General features: G+C 46.5%; 1 protein-coding gene across 4 annotated transcripts in view; it reads left to right on the forward strand.

Annotated features, from left to right (window-relative positions):
* The window catches only part of RNF220 (ring finger protein 220), a 226,576-nt gene extending 203,167 nt beyond the window's left edge, over nucleotides 1–23,409 (forward strand). For all 4 annotated transcript variants that reach the window (XM_050900694.1, XM_050900695.1, XM_050900696.1 and 1 more), the window contains 3 exons: nucleotides 11,767–11,875; nucleotides 13,010–13,084; nucleotides 22,837–23,409. In XM_050900694.1, coding sequence (XP_050756651.1) covers nucleotides 11,767–11,875; nucleotides 13,010–13,084; nucleotides 22,837–22,908 — 256 coding nt within the window. In that variant the 3' untranslated portion in view covers nucleotides 22,909–23,409. The remainder of the gene's footprint in view (nucleotides 1–11,766; nucleotides 11,876–13,009; nucleotides 13,085–22,836) is intronic.
* Nucleotides 23,410–23,618: the final 209 nt, after the last annotated feature.

Here is a 23,618-nt window from a genome sequence, read left to right on the forward strand (position 1 = left end):
CGAGGTTCCCCGGGGTTAAAAGCCAGCATCTTAATTCAGAGTGCCAATGTTCAATTTTGCTTTCTGCCACCAGACTAGATTGCAGGCCAGCGAGAGAGTCTGGGTTAGTGGCCCACTGGGTCACCTCCCATTTGTTTTCCTCAATTTTGTGTTGTCATAAATTCATTCCAGCCCGTTGTGGTTGATCAGTTTATCTCCGCCGGGGCAGGGAGCGCTGCGAGCATGATATATGGCACAGAGCATTGTAGCCAGCCTCTCCATGAATCACTCCAGCTGTTTGGTGTCAGCCCCAAAGCAAACAGGACCCGGCCGCTGAGCGTTGACTACGATGAGCTCAGTATGGGAAGAGACATGACGTATGAATGTTTATTTAATAATTCTCTAATATTTCCAGCGGAGTGTGGCTGTGCCTTCTGGGGGGGGGTGAAAGCGGGGGGAGGTTGAAGAGGGAAACTCTAATCTGTTGGGGTGGGTCATAAATCAGGCAGACAACATCATTAATCAGGGATGGGACAGAAGTGGAAGGAGGTGGGACTGGAGCTGCCATCCTTGGTGGGAAGGGGGCTGTGCTCTTTTTTTTTTTTTGTAAAACAAATCTTGTTTCTTATTCTGCTTGGCCCCAGCCGCACTGCCCGCATAATAGCAAACCCGGACACAAGGCTGTTTAAGTGAGTATGCTACCTCCACTATAAACCTTGCGATACGAGCCTGTCAAGCATTAAATCCCTTTATAATTATCTTCTTTATATAACACTTCATGCTCATCATGCTTCATTGGATGAGACACTCGTTGGGTTAAAAAGAGGGTTTTAGAGACAAAAAGCAATTGTATTTGTTTTATTTTTCCTGTCTCCTCTTTCCTCCCCTTCCCCCCCACCTCACCTCTTTCCAGTCCGGCTGTTCTGAAAGCATCAGCTCCGGAGGGGCTCTGGCGTGGCAGCACAGGAAGGAGCATCAGTTACAGAAAGTTTAGGTTGTGGTCCTTGTGCAAAGAGTCAAGTGGGTGAGAGCAGTCGGGGAGGTAGCAGTGTCTGTCGCAGGGACCCTGCTCCTGGGCAGACAGGTCGAGACAGGAACAGAGTGAGTGTGAAGCCAGAGGATTAGCAGAGGCCTGAAAGGGAAGGAGCCATGCTTAAGCTGGTGTGTCAGAGGGAAACAGAAGCTGTTGTGAATTCACGCCGGAGGATAAGGGCTCCCCAGCCCTTCTCCATAGTGTCACACCATTAATAGGCTTTGGTGGGAGACAAGAACGTCGTCTAGCGAAGATAGAATTAAAAAATTAACTTGAGTCATAAATGAACTAAACCTTTGTGCTCTGCTAAAAGAGGACATGATGCTACTGGTGGGTCCAGTCCTAGATCAGCCCTTGTAAACTTGAGACAGGATCCAGGTAGCTGAACTGAAGCGTGGGATTCTCAAAGCCGGGCTGAGAAAGTGCTGCTGGGCTGTGCTGCTTGTGTCCAGATTTTTATCTTTATTAGGTTTTTAGTCCTTCCTTTCAGTAATTCAGTAGTATGTAATATGTGCTTGTAATGTATACTGGTGTTCAGTGTTGAAAGGGTACATAGGTAGATGCTCCATTTCTTTATGAAGTGAGACTTCAGCATTACTTCATCCTCTAGGTTGTGACGGTGGAGAGCAGAGTGCTGGGCTGCGTTTCTTTATTCTGCTCCCTCTTTTAACTGTTTGGTAGAAGTTGCGTGTGCCAACGAAGGTCTCAAACGTTATTACTACTGCGCCAACTGAAATTGTATCAGTGTTGTGGTTCATCACAGGCTAGCGGTTAACGAAGCTCAGCGAGGGAGGCTGACGGTGTGAGCTCAGACATGAGGGAAGGTGGCATCTCTGTTTAGTGCAGGTGTGTCCAGAGGTTTGGTCTAATTCTCATGCCTTGGGGCAGTTTTCTGTAGATTTTGACATCTTCACATAGGAAGGGACTCTTATGTCTGTTGAACCTGTGATGTTTTAGAGCTGAAGCATCTGCAAGCCCAAGGTGGCTGCCGGCTTCAGGGGCAGTAGCATCCCTGTCCCATAACTGGTGAAAACCCCAGGAAGGAGTTTTATTCCTATGTTGAGGGCGCAGTTTAGGCATCTTGCCATTCGTGTCTCTTTGCCTGCCCCTTCTTTTCTTTCTTTCTTTTCTTTTTTTTTCTTAGTTTCAGAAATGCTGTTAACTTTAATTTGTGGAGTTGCTTCCTGGGAATGAAAAATCGATGGGGGGCTATCGCAGTGTGAAATTCGACTGTCACTATTGAGCTATAGAGTTAGCAAGATGTCTTAGAAGGTAAAAAATAAATCGTGGCCCAGCAAGTGCTCAGCTGTGCTATTTCAAAGGGGATATGAGGCTGATGGTCCGTTAGAGGGTACTTCAGTTAGATGGATGATGATTCCCCGTGAAATATTGGAGTTATTCCATAGGTAAGAGAAACTTTAGCTTATAAAACACAAACAGCTGCCTTCTAGCAGACGAATTCTGCCCTTAGATGTGTGAGCAGCTTGTCAGAGAGAGGACTCGTCCCTAAAATTAGCCTGTTGTGTTTAACAACGTCTCTGATGGAGCATTGTAGATCCTGCTGTGTTCCTTCTGAAAATATTTTGAGGATGTGACTGTTTATTCACATCCCTTACCTACACTGCAAGAATTGAGGCAGGGGCTGATTTTTTTTTTTTTTTTTTTAGGAAATGTTTGTGTGGTGCTCAGATGCTCTCAAGAGAAAAGCAACAATTATTTTTACGTAGGCTGCGTTCCCTGTTTGGATGGAAGTCTTCCTTTGAAGAGCAGAAAAGAGATCATGTTGTGCCCCATCCGCTGCCAGTTTGCTGTCACTCTCATGCATCTGTTGAAGGGCAGCCCTGGCTGCACAGGCTGTCTGCGTGCTGGCGTTAATAGGGCTACTGCTTTCTTTGGCACTTACTGACTATTGTGGCAGGACTCAGTAAGTGTTTGTGCTGTGCCAGCTGCTGTATGACAACAGGATGATTGTAATTACGGCTCTTGGTAGTTTATACATTTCTTAGACTATAGTTAGTAAGTATAAATATGAAATAGTACCAAAAAACCCCCCAGTTTGTATTACTTCTCACTAAACCATGTCTGGGACAACTGTAGAGTCTGTAATTATTTCTCTTACACTTGCATGCACAGTTGCAGTACCTCTGAGGGGAGCTTACTACTGCAAGGAGTTGTAAGCTGCATTTAGTTGGAGCTTGGTAAAGATTTCCCAAAGGATTTAATGACAGAAGAATTCATTGTGCTTTCATATCTCTACTGCCTCTGTTACACAGAACCCAGCACTGCCTTTACAGAAGCAGTGTAATAGCAACTAATGTAATTAACGTCGTTTAATATCCATGTTGATTTTTTGCCCTCACTTCAGTGTTGCTTGTCCTAACCTTACTCGCTCCCCGCTGCTGCGGGCACTTCATCCTATTTCTCCATTCAGTTATTCTTTCTTCCTTTTTGATGGTTTCTGTCCACAAAAAGCTGCTGTTTCGCACTCAGTTGCATAAGCATTCCTACTTTTCCCTCAGATAGCTGGCTCATGACCTGTCCTTCCTCTGCATTGCTGGTTTCCTCTTCCAGCTCTGGGACCACAATTGGTTATGCGATACTCATGTGCAGTGGCCTCCTTTAATAGCCTCATGTTTCTTTTTGAAGGCATGATTACCTTAAATGATGCTAATTCTGATCCTTTCTTTCCCCGTAGAGGAAACAGCAACAGTGTAAAAGTTCTAGGGCGGCAGCAGCAGTTGTAGGAAGCTGTCTGGAGGATGTGTTATCGCGCTGTCCTTGTGTACCTCCAATCAGCGGTCATGAATGGAAGTTCTGGAAAGCATATCACCTGCACGGTAAAGCCCTTAAAAGGCTGCAGATGAATCCAAGTGCTGCTGTAGTAGCATAGATATTTCCTGTTTATTTCGGCCGTTTGGATGCAGGCCATGGGAGTAGAAGGCATTTCATTGTGCACAGAGGCTGGCCACAAGACTCGGCTGCATGTCCAAGCTTCTGAACACCTTTCAGCCCTAGGAATTTGCTATTCCTCTTTCACTTCAGGGATATTTTATAATTTTGTGCCCTGATCGTCCAACCAAAGCTACCAATAATCCCAGACCACCTTCAGGCCACAGTAAGATGACAAGTTACTGCTGCCTTAAGTCTTCCAGTAGAAAAATATACCTGCCTAGCTATATGTAGAGCTTGGTCATAATCCAAACGTGTTTGTTTGTGGATGGAAGCAAGTTTCAGTAGGCTGGAACCTCTGACTCGTGTGCCTCAGCAGGAGGCATTTTCCATTTCCGCTGCCTGCCTTTTGTGGCCCTGGCTTGTATTAAGATAGAGACCGTAATGCACCTTCGCAGATCTGTTAGGAATACAATTAGGGTCACCAGGATGAAGGATACATTTGAAAAGTGAACTGAGATATTAACACATTAGATATGCAATTGTTTCTATTTAGGAACTTTGTTTAGAGAATCATCTTCTAACTCAGCCTGTGCTGCCTCAACAAAACCTTGCTGCAGTAAAATACTTCCGTAGCATGGCTTTTTTCTTTATCGCCAAAGCTGCTCCAGTAAAGCAATGGGATTGCATTTATTTTCTCTTTGGAACAGGGGACATAGTCTCTAAATCGAAATCAGAATGACCCATGCATTCTTTCTCCCAGCTTTCATGTCGAACCATAATTACTCAAATGGCACATTTAAAATTTTGGCGCAAGCTCAGACTTTCACTAGCCGCCTTTTTAAATCAGTCCCAGTGGCCAGCGGATACTGCGTAGCCCTACAAATGCATCTAAACATGCTGACTCTGAGGCTCCTTCTATTCTGAATGATCAGTGGTGCCATCTGTCTCTGTTTTGATTGGGGCTGGGCACATGTGTCCCAGTGAAACACGGGCCAAAAAAGAGAGAGAAAGAGCCAGTGCCTGAATTTACTTCCCGCTTCTGTAAAGACATTGTTGGGTTCTGTGTTATAGAGGCGGAGGAGATATGAAAGCATAATGAATTCTTCTGTCATTAAATTCTTCGGGGAATCTTTACCCAAGTCCCTACTAAATGCAGCTTAAAACGCCTTCTTGCAGCGGTAAGCTCCCCTCAGTGGTATTGCGACGGTGCATGCAAGTGTAAGAGAAATAATTCCTCTGTGGGGAAAAAAAGAGACAACATTTTTGGTTTGCATCAAGATGAAATTAGTCAGAAGCAAACTCTGAATTTGGCAAGCAGATGCCAATATTAACAAGTTGTGCAAGCAAGTATAAAATAGAGGCACTCGTGACTGAGAGCGCCTCGGCATCGTGTGTGTGTGCCCTTGCATGCACCCCGCTCCAAATTCACAACTTAGAACACGGAAATTAGAATGGGGAACATTGCATTATTCATAACTTGGCAACCAGAAGCCAGGGCACTTTGCCAAAATAAACTATTCTCTGTAATTACAGGTGAAACAACATTCTTTAATATCTTACAATACAAAAACATACATTAATCAAGGAAAGAGGGCCTTTTTTTTCCTAGAGGACAATAAATTAGCATCCTTGCCAATTTCCTCAATACATGTGACAATGTTTTACAGGATTATAAGTCAGCCTTTTTAAAGGAGGTTAGTCTAAAAACAAATAAACCCAATAAATGAGATTTTTAGCTAAATAAAGGGGAAGCCAGCTCCTAAAACGTTGATGTCTTGCCAGAAGATTTGCTTTTAGCACTGGCACTCTCACAGACCGAAGGTCTAAACTTCACTTGGTGTGATTTGACATGGCTCTACTGCAAACAGCTTTGCTGGGCAGTTTTCTACTGCTAGGGATCTGGCCCCTTCTGCTGTAGCCAGCTCATCTAGTGAAATAAAATCGCAGTGCATTGTGCCAGTCTGGTAGCCTGCATGTTGTGGGGTGATTCGCAGTCAATCTGCCACCAGTGCCTGACAGTGGACTTCTTTCAGAGACTTAACATACTGAAAATGCTTGAGCGGCATCTGTTTCTTTTAAAGCCACCTGTGACTTTCCTTTTTAAAAACTTACTTATCAGTGTAAGTGTTTTGCTTGTTAGTAACAAACTTTTTTTTTCAGCTTTATGTTATGTTCTTGCACGCCAGTAATAAGTGCAAAAGGCCTTTGTGTCTGTATATCTCCCACTGACTTCAGTAGTGCTCGCCCACATCTGCCAAAATAAACTCCCTGTATTGTTAGCTATAGCACTTGCTGCAGGTGATGCTTGCTAAATTGAAAGAGGGGGCAGATTCTTTCACCAGGTTGAAAACAGAAGCAGTTCTTGTCCCAGAAAACTTAGGTTTGTTTTTAGTTAGTGTTTGAAACTCAGATAGCAGGGGAGTTGTGTTGAAGACAACGTATGAGTGAGAGTCAAGACAACATCATCACGCTCTGCCGTTCTGCAGTGCTACCGGTGTCACAGCAGCTGTGCACGGCATGTTACAGGCTAATAAAACATGGTCTCTTCTCTGAAAAAGTTGCCCTCTCACCCAAAAGTAAATTGGCTATGAGAGAAGGCTTGCAATTAAATGATTGTGCACTGATGTTGGGGTCATTTTGGGGATCATTTTATCAAGTCTTAAAGATTTGTGTCCCACAAAGCGAGGACTGCAGTAGGCTGTCTCTTCTGCAGTGTAGTAGTGGTTATGATAATTGTCATCTGCGGCCATGGTTGGATATGGCCGGGAGCAATTTCTCTGCTTCTGGAATCTTACTTTAGCTTGACTCTGCCTTCAAAGCATCGACCAGTCTGTTTCTAATATTTATGATATGTAAGCTGCTAGCGACCTGACCTCTGCCCCTGGTGCAGGGAAATGGCATGTATGTTCTGCTGGGATCAGGTTCTCTACCTCAGACAAGGGAAGATAAAGGCTTTGTTTAAAAATGAAGACATCACTCTCTGGTTTGTCAGTGGTACTGTACATTTTCTCGTCTGCTACTCTGTGTTTACAGGCATACGAAAACAAAAGTAAATGTATGAGGAAGAGAGAAGAAGGTCAGAATATCAAGTGTCAAAAGTAGCCCATGAAATTTTATTGGTGGTGCGTTTAATCAGTGCTAAGCGTTTTTTACAAGGTACATACAAACAGTGGAATTGTAAAAATTTATGGAATGCTGTGTACAGTGTGGCCGTTTATGAAGAAAGGAAAATTTATATCCAGTTGAAATAAACCAAAGGGGAATGTTTTATGGAGACTCCTCAACAGCGGGGTACATCAAGTGAGATCTGGGTAAGGGGAGGATGGGGTATTTGCAGGGGCTTACTGATCTTTGAGATGTTTTTCTGCTTCTTCAGCAGCTAACGGTTTGCATCTTTCTGTGGCTCTCAAATAGGCAGGATGCTGGATGCAGTGATGGTATGGTGTTTTGTTTTTTTCTGTGCAATGGAAAGGAAACACAAGTGAACAGCTGCTACTGGTATCTCTGGTACAAGGCTCTCGGTCTTGGGCTTGTTCCAGTCCAACAGTTTCTTGAGCAGCCCTTAATATCCAGCTGGGAAGGGTTAACTGAAGCCAATCACTTTCACATCAGCATTTTTTTGTTTCCTTTTTGGTCCAGTATTTTGTTGATGATAAAGCACAGACTTAGTCAATTGAGAGATTCCAGAGCTGCAGAATCAGAGATAATTTAATTAACAGAATTGCTTGTGATTGCCCACTGGGACAGCGGGTAGGAATTGCTCGATTTAATTTGGAGAAACAAAGATCACATGCATGCTAATGTTTAACAAATAACCAGTGTTTGGGTTAAAGTTTTTTTGCAAAGAGGGGGGCAGCTGATTCCCAGGGGAGATTTCCCAGGAGGTGATTGCTGAGTAACAGCTCAAAGCTACAGATAGGTCCTTTTTCCTCTTCCATGGTATTTTTGTGCCCTTCTTCTGGCCTTTTACGTGAACAAAGCAAGGATTTGCTCAGAGGAAGAAAGTTTGTTCTTATTTTCAGTGCTCACGGGAAAATGCTATGAACAGTAGAAAAACGTGCATTGGGCATAAAGACTGAAAACTATCACAGGCTGTCTGCCCAGTCTTATAGGCTTGCTCCCTGGTACCCAACATCCTCAGCTGTGGCTGCCAAGTTGTTGAAGAGTTAACCACCAAGTCCGGAGAGAAGGGCAGGACCAAGCTTCCTCCACGAGGAGCCCTCCCTTCATGTTTTTGCTCTTGTATAAACGTCCTTGCTCAGGCTCCCCTGTTTGTGGTGATGTAGGTCCACAGCGAGTAGAGCGTGGGTGTGCCCTCTTGATCTGTCCTCAGCCAGGGAGGACAGTGCAGGTATCAGCGAAGGCTGCTCGCACCTGCCGGAGAAGCACCAGCGCTGGGGCTCGAGGCATTGCTCTTGGCAGCAGTTGTGCTCAGCAGATCTCTCTGGAGGCTGATAAATGACGTTATCCAAACACGTCAAATCAGAGCGCTGAGGCGCAAAATTGTTAAAAGAGTCCTCCTACATCCAGCATGAGGTCAAGGCAAAGCGGGGAGAGCAGGGCTGTGGAAGCCAATTCCTTCTTCCCTGTAATTCCCTCTGCCTCTCTTGTCAGGGTAACTTGTACACAGCCTTACCCGGTCCATGGAGCTTGCCTTTCTGACCCTCACTCCACCCCAGCGTTACCCTGTAAAAGTCCTGCCTGAGCTGCTCCCAGCTGTGTCCGGACAAGTACACACGAGGTGTGCACGCAAGAGGGAAGCCTGAGGGAGTTCCCAAGATTGCTGCTGCAGGAAGAGTTGCTCCTAAGCGATGCTTATCTTTAGGATACAAGCAGCAAGTTGACGGTAAAATGTCACTAAATGGAATGGCATGTGTCCCAAGTGTGCTGGCCACCACAGGAGCCAGACACATGGGAAGTGACTCTCGTCTTTATTCCATCCCTGGAGGTAGTTCCAGTTTCCTTTATTTACTAATGTTCTCCCTATTTCCCTTGACCTCATTTCCTCTGGCTTTTCGGAAGCAACCATGCAATTATCGCTCACTTTGGGTTGACCCTTGGCCGCCACGTCCCTGGTTGCTGCTGCTCTGAGAGGCTTTCCTGAAGTCTCAAGTGCAAAATACTTGCTTGTGGCCAAAACGCCTCTCTTGTGAGATAGGAGCTGCATCTTCAGCACTACGCTGTGCATCAGGATTTGTCCTGAGAGCATGCTTGGCAGGGAGACCATGGAGTTTAAAGTCTGTCACAGCTGAGCTTTGATCAGCGCTGGGAGATACTGCAGTGGCTAAAGCTCCCTCTCTTACCAATGCACCCCAGTCTTGTTAATAAATGTATATTTAACAATGTCTGGAGCGTATGAAGTGATAATAACTAAATCAATACCTCCCACATTGATTGTCCAGGATCCCTACAGCGTGACGCACGCAGCGGTGCGGTAATTTTCCAGCTAACTAGCACCCTGATCTACAGCCCTCCTATTGATTGGCCATTGTATCAGGCAGCCTCTGAGCATTATTGCTTATACCTCTATTCAGCCTCCTTTTCTGATTCATTCGTTTATTACTGGACAGGTGCGATTATCTCAGAGACTTTCCGAAATTGGCTGATGGGGGTCAGCCATTTAGACTTCTATAAACAAGCCATTTTCTATCTCCTCTAGTTGTTGCAGTGGCAAATTTTTCCTTTTCAAGCTTTGACTGTTATTGGGCTGGGACTGGGGATGAATTGGCCTTTGCTTGGATCTGCTCAAGGAATCAACTTTTCCCTTTCCTTGCTGAGTCGCCTGCCCTTCAGAGGAGGACGGATAGCTCCACAGATAGGAGAATTTAGGAAGGGTTGAGGTTCTGCTTGCCACCTGCTTTGGGCAGGAGCCACATTCGCTGCCTTTACACCTCCAGTGCTCTTATGCATGCAGGAAGGAGAAATGGATTCCAGAAAGTCAAATTCAACTGCAGCCTTCATCCAGCATCAGCTTGTTGATGGCCCAGGCTGGAAGGGAAACAATTTTCTCATCTGACAATAATCTTCAAGCTATAAATAAATAATTCTGTTTCTTCCTTGGACAAAACCAACACCTTTCTAGACTTTCTTTGAAAACGCTAACAACTCTTCCTTGAGGGTGAGAACCCAAGCTGGGATATCGTAATAATTTATACCAACGAGTGGGAGCAAGTGAGTGTTTCACAGCGGGGAGCACTGTCTCTTACTGAAGCTCTTTCATTTTGCTCCAAAGAGTATTTATTGATACCAAGACTTGAATGCACAGTGTCCATGTCCCCAGGCAGTCCTCACCCACTAGGCTGTCATGGGACATGTGTATTTCTTTGCCTTTTTTGCAGTTTTAAAATTGTTACCATTTCCTAGCAACTGTCATTTGCAATGAATCTCCTTCTGATGAAGATCTTTCCTTAGCTCATGCGGAGTGTGTCTGATGTGTAGAAAGGTAGGAGTGAAGTTGGAGGAGCTTTATAACACTGGTACTTAACCATATGCACTCCTGCAGTTCCAGTTTCTTCTGAAGTGTCATAATTAGAAAAATCACTCAAGATCTTTTCAGCTAGCTCTGTTTCCAGAGCCTTAGGAAAAGCCAGTAGAATCACCTCGTGGGAGATACCTCAGGTCCCTTCCTGCGTGCTGGCAACAAGTGACTAACGAACGAAGGAGCGAGTGTGTGTGTGCAGCAAGAGTGCTGAGATTGTGGCTCACTTTATTGGTTGTAGTAATTCCACTAAACCCATGTTTTAGCCACCTGTTGATGAATCATCCTCTAAAAAGGCAGGACACGTAGGTGCCACTGTGGGTTATGTTGTGATTGATGCAGCTTCTGGTGGCGAGGTACTCTTCAGGTTCTTCTGAGCTGGAGTCCGCTTGGACAGGCCTGAAATTCGCTGACATACATGAAAATTGCTGTTTTGTTTTGTTTTTTCACAAAAGTGAAAGCCTTAATGTCAATGCAATACTATAAACCTTTTCTGGGGAATGCTTGAGGGCCCCTCCCTACGTCTGCACTGTGTAGAAATCGGATTTTGCAGCATGCTGGAGTGACACATCCTTGTCTATAATGCTCCCTGCATCTCATTTGCTAAGCATTGCTGTCTGCCCTTGCTTTTAGGTTGGCAAGTTGCTCTTTTCACCAGCCTTGCAGAACCATGAAAATACACTCACCTGCCCTCAGCACAGTGCCTCTGTGACAAAAGAGATAATGCTGCCCATCAAAAATGACCCTAGAAAATGGGAAAGCAGAGATTGTAAAGCTGCTTTTATAGCCACCCTGTTGGCACAATGTCCGTTGCTTTTCGTTTCTCCTGTTTTTTCAGTATTAGAACCCGAAACGCTAGGGGTTTCTTTAATATAAAAGCATTATGTTGATCCTGTGTAATGAGCTGATTTTGTGTTTCACAAGGTTGATGGCCAGCAAAGACCTCCATTCTCTAAGGAGAAGAGCAGCTCCTATTGCCCACAGAAGGTTATCTCACCAGCTTTAGAGCAACGTACAGAACTTTGTCCAAAGCATTTGGTCCTAAGGAATCTCTTAAGGGAGTCAAGAAAAGAGGCAGAAAACAAAAAACAAACAAACAAAAAAATCTGTTCTTTAAATGTCCGTATCTTGCAGAAACTTGCTCTGTGTGAAGCTGGCAACCCCAGCCCCGTTGTGTTCTGTCGTGATGTGTTTGGATGTGTTTAGTAGGACACCTCAAAGAATTCATGCTGGGCTTTTCAGGAGTTCTTCTTCATCCCAAGCTGGATGTATTAGTTTGAATGTTACCATTTCCTGTGCGGTACCTGTTGTGGGATCCTTTTTCCCCCAAACTCTTAACAGTCGTATGTGCTCAGTGATGCTCACTCTCCATCATCTTTTGCAGAATTACAGAAGACTCTGCAGTGACAACATTTGAAGCGTTAAAGGCTCGTGTCCGTGAGTTAGAAAGGCAGCTTTCCCGTGGGGACCGCTATAAATGTCTCATTTGCATGGTGAGTAGCACTCCACTTGTGGTAATGAATCAGAAATGTCTTGGTATCTTTGCCGAGGAGGGTAGAAGCGGTTCTCCTTTTTCGGGTGGAGGGGGGGAACTCATCTTTGTCCCTATACACCAATTAGCCTTCCAAATGAAGGTGCTAGGTCTTTTTAGCAATTGAAATTTCTGTATGCATTACATTGTTCCACTGGTATTTGTAGCTGTTCATCTGTATCAGGGGCAAGAAAGCCCCAACTTCAGAAGACTTTCAGCCTTCCTATAGAAAACTCCCAGATACCAGCGTCCTCTTCCTGCATGTGCAGATTTATATACATCTGTGATCTGAGACCCACCATATGATTTGGGAACAGGAATGTTGCCTGAGCATTTAAAAGTTATTGATGTCCTGCTTGCTCTGTGGTGATGCTGTGGCCTTCTTAAAGAAGGGCAGCAGCTCCCTCTGATGGTCTGAGCCTGCAAAGCTTTGCATCTCCTGTTAGGTTTTTATTCTGCTGATAGCAGGAGAAAATTCTGCTTAGCGGAGGGCTCCCTCTGCAACTTCAGCTTGATGCATGGTGCTCTCTCTCCCAGCTCAGAACTTGTAGGTATGGGATTGTAGTCCCCATCTCTCATCCCACAGAAGGGACGACAGCTTGCTGCTGATTTCCAGAGGTTTATTAGCAATGATAGAAAATACTCAAGAGAAGGCATGTCTGCTGAAATAGCAGCAGCATTCCTGGGATGTAGTTAAGCTGTTCCTGTAGAGCTAAGAGTTGTGATAAGGGTTAATCTTACCCTGTCACTGGTTTTTATATGATCTGGTGACCTTTCTGATGAGAATAATGGTAGGTGGCCACAGCAACTTCAGATGCTCTTGCGATAACTCTGCTGAGCCAGGTCACCACTTGAATGGATTATGGGCTTCCAACAGGAGTTCTGGGAAGCCAGAAAAATGGACCCCAGGAGGCTTTCTGCCTCTACTACACAAACATTACAAAAATACAAACTTACATATTACACAAGCTTATTGTTTTTTTAATACAAAATACAAGGCAACGTTATCCACAAAGAAAGGCGTTGTGATGGGGTTGGGAGTGAAGAATCAGTAGATCCCTGCTGTGGAAATAATCTGTTTGCTTCTTCTCCTCAGGACTCCTACACAATGCCCCTGACTTCCATTCAGTGCTGGCATGTGCACTGTGAAGAATGCTGGCTGCGGACTCTGGTGAGGCTCTTGGCTACTTTCTTGTTGACTTACAGGCTTTTTCCTCTCTTCTGGGATACTTTATTTTAAATCACCACAGGGAAAGATGCTTTTTGCTTTATTTTAAACAATCTGAGTGCTGTGCATGCAGACTTCCCAAGCCTTGCTGTTTAACACCCCACTCTAGCTTTGACTTGAGTGAGTTTCATTTGAGTCATCATGACCAAAGTGCAGTCCTGCCCCTTGCTTGCTTGTCTGCTGCCGTGGGGACAGCCATTGCTCATGTAAGAGCTCTGTGCCGGGGACAACCTTGCCTTACAGTAATTTCCTGTGGGGCATCCATGCAGAGAGGTAAAGCTGTGAGAATGGACGCCAAATCCACTGGGATTTCATGGAATGGGTAGCTTCTGAGAAACATAATATTCCCCTGAAGCAAAGGGAATCATCTTCAGGATAGAGGATATGGAAGGGAGCTTTTATGAATATGGATCTATATTTTTCAGATTATTTGAAATAGTACTGTGCAGTTTTCACGCGTATGCCATTCTGTTTGGAAGACTGGGGACTACCTTGAACATTGAATAGATGACCCAGTGCAGTAGTAATTTATACAAGTATTAAAGGACATCAGGTTAAAATTTAATGTGTTATTAAATAAAGTGTTTTCCTTTCCTGTGTTAAAACTGTGGGCTTTATAATCAGCCTTTAATGTCCCCTGTGCATCTGATTTTCAAGCTTTCATTTTGCTCACGTTGGGGAGTGGAAAATAGTCAGTTGTGCTTTCTAGTTCTCCTGTTAGCAAGATGATACAGTGTTGGGTTGCAAAAAATGTAAGAGAATACCACTCCTAAAAACTGTTCCTGTAAGGCATTACAAAATCTACTTTATAGAACACGTTGTGTGCTTGGAATTATGATTAAGCTGATCATGCTCCTTTAAATCCTGCCTTTTAAAAGTCTTGTCCAAGAAAAGTTACCAGGACGGTGAAGTGCCTGTGGGCTTGAGTACTAATAGCAACTCAATAACTTGGCTATCCCTTGGGCTGTATTTTATAGCTCTTCAGCTACACCCCATCACTATTTAGATTATACAAGCTTTTGTAAACATTTTAGCAGCATGTTATAAAAGACACATATGTGGGTACGTAGCTGTGAGGTGTTTGGATGAATGTGTGCTCTGTCACCTTTGCTAAGTGAAGAGTAATCTTGTCCTTCAGCGGTGCTACAAGCAGAGGATAAAACACTAATTTCTTTTTATTTACTCTGAAGTCTTTGTCCTCTCCTCTTCCCAGCAGCCTCAAGTCATCTTCTAAGTCATCTTCTAAATCTGTGGCACTGATTTCAGGCTGTTCTTAGGCTCAGCAGCAACTTAGTTCAACTTCAGTCAGGCCCCTTTGTTTCATGTACAGCGGTCATGGCTGCTCATGAGAACGGGGAAACCCCACTCCAGGTGCTCAGGGGTTAGCATTTACCCTCGCAGAGGGGGAGCCATCTCCCCCCTAGAATTCTGTGAGGAAGGTGGGGATGTAGCTGGCTGTGTGCTATCCGCATATGGCTCTTCTGCCAACCAGGCAGGCGGGATGGGAATAGTCCAGCAAGACATCATATTAGGACTTGGCACTTGCATAGGGGAAGCAATTAATAAGTGGCTACTCATGTGTTCCCCAGTCCTAGCCTCTCCCTGCAGCCCCCAATTTATTAAACCAGGCCTTTTCACAAGGCATGCTTGCACTCCCTCTCCCGTCTCAAAAAAAATCTCCCAGCCTGTGTTCGCATGTTTCTAATGTAACCATTAAAATGTAGCCCGAAGACAGCAATAAAAACCCTGGAACGCCTTGGTGCTTTTGTGTCTTGATCAAAGTCAATGTGTGTAATCTCGTTAAGACTGCCCTCCTTCCCCCCTCCTTTTTTATGAATTTAATGGCATACAGCAGCTGGGCTCAGTGTTTAATGCTCACCAACCTGCATTGTTCTAATTAAGGTATCTCCTTTTATTTCGGGCACAAAAGAGACTCTTGTTTTTTTTAACAAGCGAGGAGCTGTGGGATAGTGTGTGTAATAATCGCTGCTGTTACCTTTCCCTGGGTATAAAGCTGGCTCCCCAGCGGGGGCGGGAGGAGGGAGCCTGCGCGTGCAGCACACATGGAAAGACTTGGCTGGGGGAGAGGGGCAACATTTTTCTGCTGTTGTGCAATAAACAATTTGTTGGAGTTAATAGGAGTTGGGGCGGGCGGGTTGTGTCGGGCTTCCGGCACCTTTTGAACATTCTGGAGATCTGCCATCCCTGCTGGTGAAAAGTCCCCTTTCTCCTGTGCGCCTGTGGTTTATATGCCCAGCCGAGATCTAATATTAAATTAGAGCGTGAGTGTGTCTGAGAGAGAGAGGGAGGACCGTGTATTGAACAAGGCCCTGGAACTGAAGGCTCAGAGTGCTTGGGAGCACTTCTAAACCTCTGCAGGGTATTGAAGACAGGGTGAAATTTGATGCTCACATCTGTCTATGGACCAGAGGAGGTGAAGTGTTTTTTAAAAGGTGTAAGGTTTAAACATTTTCTAGGATATGATGCTACAATGATCTGAGCATCTCTGGTATTCTCTGACTTTGGTGGTGTCTAGGGCACTGATGAGGATTGGATCTTTAAAGTGCTTACGCTTTCTGAAAATATAATTTTTGGACTTTTGGCTCTTGATGTCCAATTCCAAATTATAACTGTTCTGTTGCTAAGGGAGAGGGGGAGACATTTTTAACCACCGACTACAAATGGCTGCTGGGCTTTCTAGCTTAGGTACCGTTATAATAGAGCTCAGTGCATTAAACTGGCTCCAAGTTCTGGGGATGAAGCACTCACCAGAGCGGACTCCATCTCTAGCTCCTGTTGCTGTGTTGGGTTAACGTGAAGGAAAGGCTGGGGTCGTGGAAAAGGACCCTGGAGGTGGCTTGAGAGAACCGAGATCATGGTGCTCGCTGAGTTAGCCAGCACATCAGTGCCAATAGAAGCTGCTTGGTTAGACGGTCCGCCTCAGGGTGGCCACGGAGAAAGGGAGGAACCGTCCCTTCACCCAGCATCAGGACGTGATGAGTTGAGTGGTTTTCTCTCCTTCCACTTGCTCTGTGAGCAGAACTGGTCTGCCTGAGGGCTGCAGTCCAGGGGCCACAGGCTAAAGGTGTGCTGTACACTGCATATGCTGCCGGCAGCTCTGTGGTTGTAGGCCCGACAGGAATGGAGACAGGGAGAGGGATACAAGAATGTGTTGCTTGATGCCATGTGGTCATGCCTGGGTTCCCAGGAAATCACATTAGCTGTTTTGTCAGCTGGGTTTGTCTGCTGGTTTTGTATCGCTGTGTCAAACCACACTGATGAGCTTGCTACTCCTTACTTGCTGGTTGTCTGGGGCACTCAACACAGTGACGTTTTTCATTCATCCATTCTGTATGCAGAGAGTTAGTTGATATCTTCAAGTTACGCAGAAACTGGGACACAAGCCTGAAGTGACTTCCCTGTGATCCCTTTTGGAAACCCCTGAAAACACGTGCAGGTTCTTCAAATACAGGAGAGGAAATGGTCTTGCAGGAGGGAGGCTTAGCCTGGGCAGCAGGAGGTGGGGTTCATTTCCCTGAACGTCGACCATCCTCACGGCGGGTGTCCGTCCTCAGCTGGTTGTTGGACTGCAGCTCTGAGTCACTGGGTGATGGGGGATGAATCTCCCTCTTCCAGAGATTTGTCTGCCCCTTCTCTGTCCTTTCCCACGAACCGAGATGGACCCTACAGCTACTAGTGGGTGAGGTTCATATTTTCCTTCTCCTGGGAAGGGTGTTCCGACAGTAGAGATTTGCAATCTGCTGCAGTGCTTTGCTGGGGAGGTTTGGAGACTCCATCCTTGGAGGTTTGGAAGAACAGGTTTGATGCATGTCCGTCAGCAGTAATTCAGGTTGAGGTGATCTTGCCGGGGGAATGGGTCGGTGAGTTCTTGACGTCCCTCTGAGCTGTAGTTCTGTGATCTCCCAAACCCTGGTATCCTTCCTTACGAAGTAAATGGAGTTAAAAGCTAAGTCAGGCTGTTGTTTGCCAGTGATGGAGCTGTTGGTGGGTGCAGGCGCGCAGGGGCTGAAAGAGGGCAGGTTTATTTGAGCAGGTGCAGTTTGCTGAGTTTTCTCCATCACCTGTACAGCCAGATCCAGCATTTCCTGTGTGTATTTGCTGACCCAAGGCTTGTGCTTGCCTGTCTTGGGCTTACTTGAAAATGACAACTGCAAGAGCAGGAAAAAATCACTTCTAAAAAGCCGCCTTCATCACAGAATATGCTTCCAGGGGATCCATTGATAGATACGTATGCTCTGCAGTTGACACATTTATATCTTCGGTAGATTACACTACTACGTTCTTAGCCTTGTCGCTTTTTCTAGGCTACAATACCGTATATCCCATGCAGGCTGGAGTATTTTTGTAAGAAACAGCGCAGATACAGAGCAATCCTTCTGGGTGATTCCTTAGCACTTCCAGCAACATAGGGACCTCCTGAGTCAGCAGCTGCATGGAGGATGCTGTGCTTGATCCTTCATGATGTTCCTATCTGCCATGAGGTTGTCCAGTTGCTTATTAACGTATTTCAGTTTTGGCCTCCAACAACCTGTGGGGGTGAGCTCTGCCCTTTGAGGAGGCTCTGTGAAAAAGGTTTTTCTCCTGATTGCTTTAACCCCGTTACCTGACAACTGGAGGTACCCCACAACGGCAGTGGTGAACGGCTGCTTCTCTGGGAATTAGCATTTGCAGAGAAGCAGCTGCCACTTCATGTGGAGGCATGGGTGGGAGACGGGGCTATCGCCTTGGTTGAGAATTGGATCTTGGAGTTCAGTTCCTCTCCTGGCAGAAGCTGGCTCTTGGTTTGGGTCCCTCCTGTCATCTCTCTACTTTGGTTTTTCTTGCTGTAAAATAGGCAAGCTTTGAGCCCAGGTTTGACGGTGGCACTGTGTAGACGAAGTTGCTCTGTGTGTGTGTGTGTGTCTCTATCCTCTGTGCCTGGTAGCATATTCTGCTTGGAAATTGCCCATTTTTAGACCCACAGGACAGCAGGAAGTGCCTAAATCCTTCCTTTTGAGTTTTCTTGCTTTAGCCAATTTATAGCAGACGTCACGCCATTTTTTTTTTAAGAGGCAACTTTAAGACAAAATACTCCAATCCTTCCTGGCACCATGTGAGCCCTAACGACTTCTCAACATCTCAGCTCTTGTTAATGTATTTTTCAAACTACTACCCCAAGTGATTAGCCTGTATTGTGGATCAATCACGTGCCAAATTTTAATTAAGAAAGGAGGAGAAAAAATAAACTCCATCCTGGTTCCAGCCCCTTTTCTTTGCTTTGTAACAGCCCTGGAGCAAACTTCTTGCAGCAGAGTTTTATAAACCCCTCAAAACTAGGGTTTATAATGGAAAAGCTGAGGTGGCCTTTACTCAAGCACACGCAGCTATAACACATCAAGGCTTTTCCATGAAGCTATGATGAAAGGAGCAGAAAGACCTGGAAAAAAAAGAAAGAAAGAAATGGCCGACAGGTGGGACTTATTATTCCACAGCATTTTTATTTCAAGGGAAAAGTTTAGTAACCCCAGCTGGCAGGTGAGCAGTGGGGGAGCAAATGCTTTTTCATTGTGCCTGTGCCAGCATGCGTGTGTGTACAAGCTTATGTGGCTCTCTACAAGAGAGGAGAGCTTAAATGCTAGTGCCAATAAATGTTGTACACCTACACTGAAAAGTCAGATGTAAGGAACAAGGTTCTAAGCAATTTCAATCTAAAAAGAAAAAATCAGGACTTAGTTCTGAATTTAACACACATGCTGATGTGTGCAGAGGATGATAGTTTTATTAAAAAAAAGAAAAAGAAAAAGGCTTCCCCAAGGGTCCAAAGTCATTATTTTTGCTTGAACTGTTTAATACCAAGCATAAGTACTAGGGAGACCTAGAGACTTGGGCCTGGCGTGCCACGTGCAGTCAGCCTGCGCAGCGTTCAGGCCAGGCTGCTGAAGGTCTCTAGGATGCCGTTGTTCCCTCCAATGTACCCGGGCTTGAGAGCTCAAGATGAGCTGCCCTCCCTGCGTGCAGGTGAAGCAACATCCACCACTGCCCTAAATGAATCTGCAATCAGGTCGTGTAGCTTTTGCAGAAAATGGGTCAAGCTACATGTGGTTGGGTTCTGCCTTCTGGTGTGGTTGAAAACTTGGCCCTGGGGCTGCCCATGTGCAGCACTCAGCCTTAGGTGGGGAGAGTGGGTCCCCCTAAAGCCATCAGCATGTGGTGCAGAAAGCAGATCTACGGGACAGAGATCCTGGGGTCTGGCAGATAAATCCACCCATCTTCCCTTTCCCTGCGGTGTAAAGGAATTTCATACCTGACCTTGCTTTGCCACGGAAGAGAGGAGCAAAGCTGCAGTCGGTTTGATCAGGCTTGTTCTGCCATCCTCTGGGCTGAGTATGGAGGACTTGTGCTTATAGCAAGCACCTGCGCAGCCTTTGGAGAGACCTGGGCAGGGTGGCTTCCAGGAACCTGTCCTTCCAAAATTTCCCACATTGAGTTGTCTAGTCTGTGTTAGCGAGGTTGCCCTTGCTAAGGGTCATGCACATCTGCCTGCAGCTGTCTCAGTCCACCTCCAGATGCCAGAACAGAGCACGAGATGCAAGACAGTGGGTGGCAGCAGCTGAGGTTTGCTTTTAGCAAAAATGAACTCGGGGGGGTTCAGTGCTCCTCCCCACCCACGTACAGCCAAACATCTCCAACTTCAGCAGAGCTAAAAGAAAATAACTGCTGAAGTGCTTTTCAGCGTTGCACAGGAGCACCAAGGAATAGGGGGGCATGGTTTTAGGTGGCAACAAGCACTTTCCTTCATCCTTCGCCCCAGACTGAAGGCAGGCTGAGGCATTTGATGGGTCAGGGGACTGGTTTTGCAGAAGGTACCTCTCCCTGGTGCATTGTCCAGAGAGTTAGAAACTCCAGGTACTCAGTTGCATGCTTTTTTGCCATTTGCTAATAAGCTGTGCCTGTCCTGGAAAGGAGAGCATGGACACAGATGTGCGCAGTAGTCACATCTGGAACACCTTAAAGTCCCCATGCACGCTTACTTCTGCTTGTCAGGGCACACAGGAAAGCTCGAATGGGCAGCTGCCAACCACTGCCCCTTCGACAACTTGCTGTGAATTAATTCCTCAGCACCTCCATGCCACTTCCCCTGGGACCCTCCAGCTACAAGGCGATGCCAAGAGGCCAACCAGATGCAAGAGGCGCCTCTGAGGACCAGGGAACTGCATGGCGATGCAGGCCTGCGCAGGGACTCAATTGAAACAGGCTGTTTTGTGGCATTTGCATCTAGTTTAGTGAGCCCCTCCTTGGCAGTGCTGCTATGTAGCCCAGCCCACAGTGGCTTTAAAGGTGGCAGAAGGGGCAGATGTTGAGATTTTTATCTCCTACCTGTTGTAGCTGCTGCAGGAAGTTTTTACTGGGACATGCAGGGTTAGAGCTTGCCCTTTTCTAATGCTGGAGATCCAAAGCTCTGGTCTTGAGCACAAGCGAAGGGGCGTATTATATAAACAAGAGCCTGTTTAAGGTCTGTTAAAGTCCAGTGCAGTCAGTCTTTGATTTCATCAGGGTTTTAAGCCTTTCCTTCCACTTGTGATTTGTGCTTGCTCTTCCCAGAATCCAGCATGCCAAGTCCACTCTGTGAAGACCGGTGCATGGGGCTGCCCGATGCATTGCACAGACACAGTGAGATGGTCCCTTCCCCACAACACTGAAAATCTAAATAGACACAGTATTTAGAGAGGGAATAAGATAGGTCCCAGACAGCTAGAAGGATGGGCCCACAGGCATCAGCACCAGAGCTAGGTGCACCATCCAGATCACCAGTGGTCTGTCCCACTGCCAGTCTGTCACTCACCCTGAGAGTAATATCCAGGGTGCCTTGGGTGTCCGTTACGTGTTTCATTCAACTCTAGTTCAACAGGACTTTGTGTGTGGCTGTTTTAGATCTCACGTGCAAGTATCCATGGTTTCTACGTGTTGGGGCAGCAGCTCAGCCACTAGCAGCAAGGGGTACCAAATTGGAGCCTGATTGCTCAGAAGTCCAAAGCTCAGGGTACAGCGAGCATGCAAAGTCCATGTCTGCCAGGAATAATGTGCACTGGGAGCAAGGAGGGGGCTGGTTCGAGGCTGGTCTGCAGGGCCTTTTTGGTAGTACTCAATACTGCAGAGCAAACATGACTTGCACCTCTTTGGAGCTGCATCCTTGTGAATTACTTGTACCTGTGTAAATTTTCTGTACCTGGGACTCTCTCCTCCAGATTCTCCTTAGTCCAAGGAGCTTCCAGGGGAGAAAGCCCCTGTCCTGTCTCTGCAGGTGTTGTCACAGAGCAGAGAGGACCTTTTCTGAGGATGCTTGCCTTTTGTAAGCAGCAGTGCCAGCTCCTCTGCTAGGGATGTACCCAAATGCAGGTAGCAGTACTGAAGCAATGTGGCAGGTCACGGTCCTGCCCTGCCACTCAGTCCACGTCCTGCAAGCTGCCACGCTCACTGCTGCAGGTACTGAAACAAGGCCTGCTAAGGGAGAGCAGCAGCATCACTGAACCGAACAGCTTCAGTTCTGCCAGCAAGCCCTGTGCAAGCCGGCAGGCTCTCACACAGCATGTTGCATCCCTGTCAGCTCACTTGTCACACCGAGTGCTGGGCATTAGCTGCTGGAAGGGCCTGTTTGACAGCAGTGAGCAAAACTCGGGGTGCTCGGACAGAGCCTGTGCTCAGTTCTGTGCGGCGGGAGGTCATGTTGAGGCTGTGGTTGGTGTTGAAAGCCAGGGCATCCCAATTTCCTGTGCTGCTGGTGCTGTAGATGGGAGGCTGCCTCGCAGCAGAGCCATCTTTCTGTCATTTTTCCCATCAACTGTCTGTCACATCTGCCAATCTAATGATGACCGGCTTAGGTTGACCCCGATTCTGAGGCTTATTAACACCCTCTTGCTGTCAGGCTCGGTGACAGATGGCACATCAGCCCTTGTTTTATTTCATGTAGTGTTCATGTCGGCCGCCCATTACCTCGCCCCAGCTCACATCACCGTTTGCTGGTTTCAGCTCACCTTGGCAGAACAGACTCATCTCTGCAAGCTAGGGGGGACAGGATGGGGGTTTCCTTCATGCCAGCAGCTCTGGGGCTTTTGCAGGATGGCCAAGGCAGTCCCCCGGCATGCTGCCCTGAAAGGGATGGTCCAGCCCCACCATGAACCAGTTCAGTCATCCCAGCTGAAAACTGCACTTGTTCCAGCTGGGTTGGTTTTCTGCCTGCTCAGTGACCTGAACTGGCTCATGGAGGGCTGCAGGTGAGCAAAGGAAGCAGAAGGGAGCAGATCTGCCTGGCAGCCAGCAGTGACAGCGCAGTGGGACAGGGAGCTCGGGCCGATTTGTCTGCAGAGACTCCTCTCCCCAGAGCTGCCGAGTTTGGTGACACACCTTGGCTCTGGATTTCAGCCTCCTGCAGAGCTCCTGCCTGCCCAGCTGCCTTGTGCTGGGGACTGGAGTGGGACGAGGGGCTTGCAGGGCAGGCAACAAAGGCATTGGGGCTCCCCTTTCTCACAGCTTGTGCCCGCTGTTGGGAGGGCATGGCCCTGCCTGGAGGGGAAGGGGGGTGGCCTTGCTGCCCCTGCTTCTGTGCTGCTCCCCCTGAGATCCCAGGCCAAGGGCAGGGTCATGCAGGTTGTCCTCCTTCGCGCTCTCACGCTGTTCGTCTCATCTGCCGGTTGCAGGGTGCCAAGAAGCTCTGTCCCCAGTGTAACACCATCACGTCTCCCGGAGACCTTCGGCGCATCTACTTATGAAGGACCCAGCGGGAGGGCAGGACCCAGCTACTCAGCTCAGCTCATCACACCAAGGGGGAGAAGAACGACAGCAACAAAAAAAAGACGTTTTAAAATTTAAAGAAAAAACAAACCAGAGACTCCAGACATGGACTTGAGGATACAGGAGCAGTGGGGAGCCTTGGCTCCCAGGTCCCGCATGTTGAGACCTCCTTCAGCATCTTCAGCGGGCAAAACCAAACCCTTTGTTGTGAAGCCCCCTTTTTTAAAACCAGTATTCCCCATCCACCCGTTCCCTGGAGCTGGCTTTGCATCGCGGATGGCTCGTGAGCCCTCCTTTGGACTGTGTTGTTGACCACTCTGCCCCCAGGAGACTGGGGAAGGGACCCTTGACAGAAAGATGTTAAATAACCTGTAACTTGTGTTCTTTGTTCAGTTTTTTTGTTTTGTTTTTATTTGTTTTGGTTTGGTTTTTGGTTTGGTTCTGTTTTGGTTTTTTGTGGTGTTCTAGTGATAAGAAAAGGTTTAAAGAAAAAAAAAAAACACACCCAGGCAGAAATGAAGCACATGTAATATAGATTATATATGTTTACAATGTTGTGTATAAATGGGATAGACTCAAACATTACATACTAATAAGTTTCCCTTTCTTTTTTTTGGGTTGTATTTTTTTTAAAGAAGAAAAAAAAATGAGCAGAGAACATTAAACCCATATTTTTCTTGGTTCAGCA

The sequence above is a fragment of the Gymnogyps californianus genome, chromosome 8 (genome assembly GCF_018139145.2).
Source record: "Gymnogyps californianus isolate 813 chromosome 8, ASM1813914v2, whole genome shotgun sequence".
Lineage (NCBI taxonomy): Eukaryota > Metazoa > Chordata > Aves > Accipitriformes > Cathartidae > Gymnogyps > Gymnogyps californianus.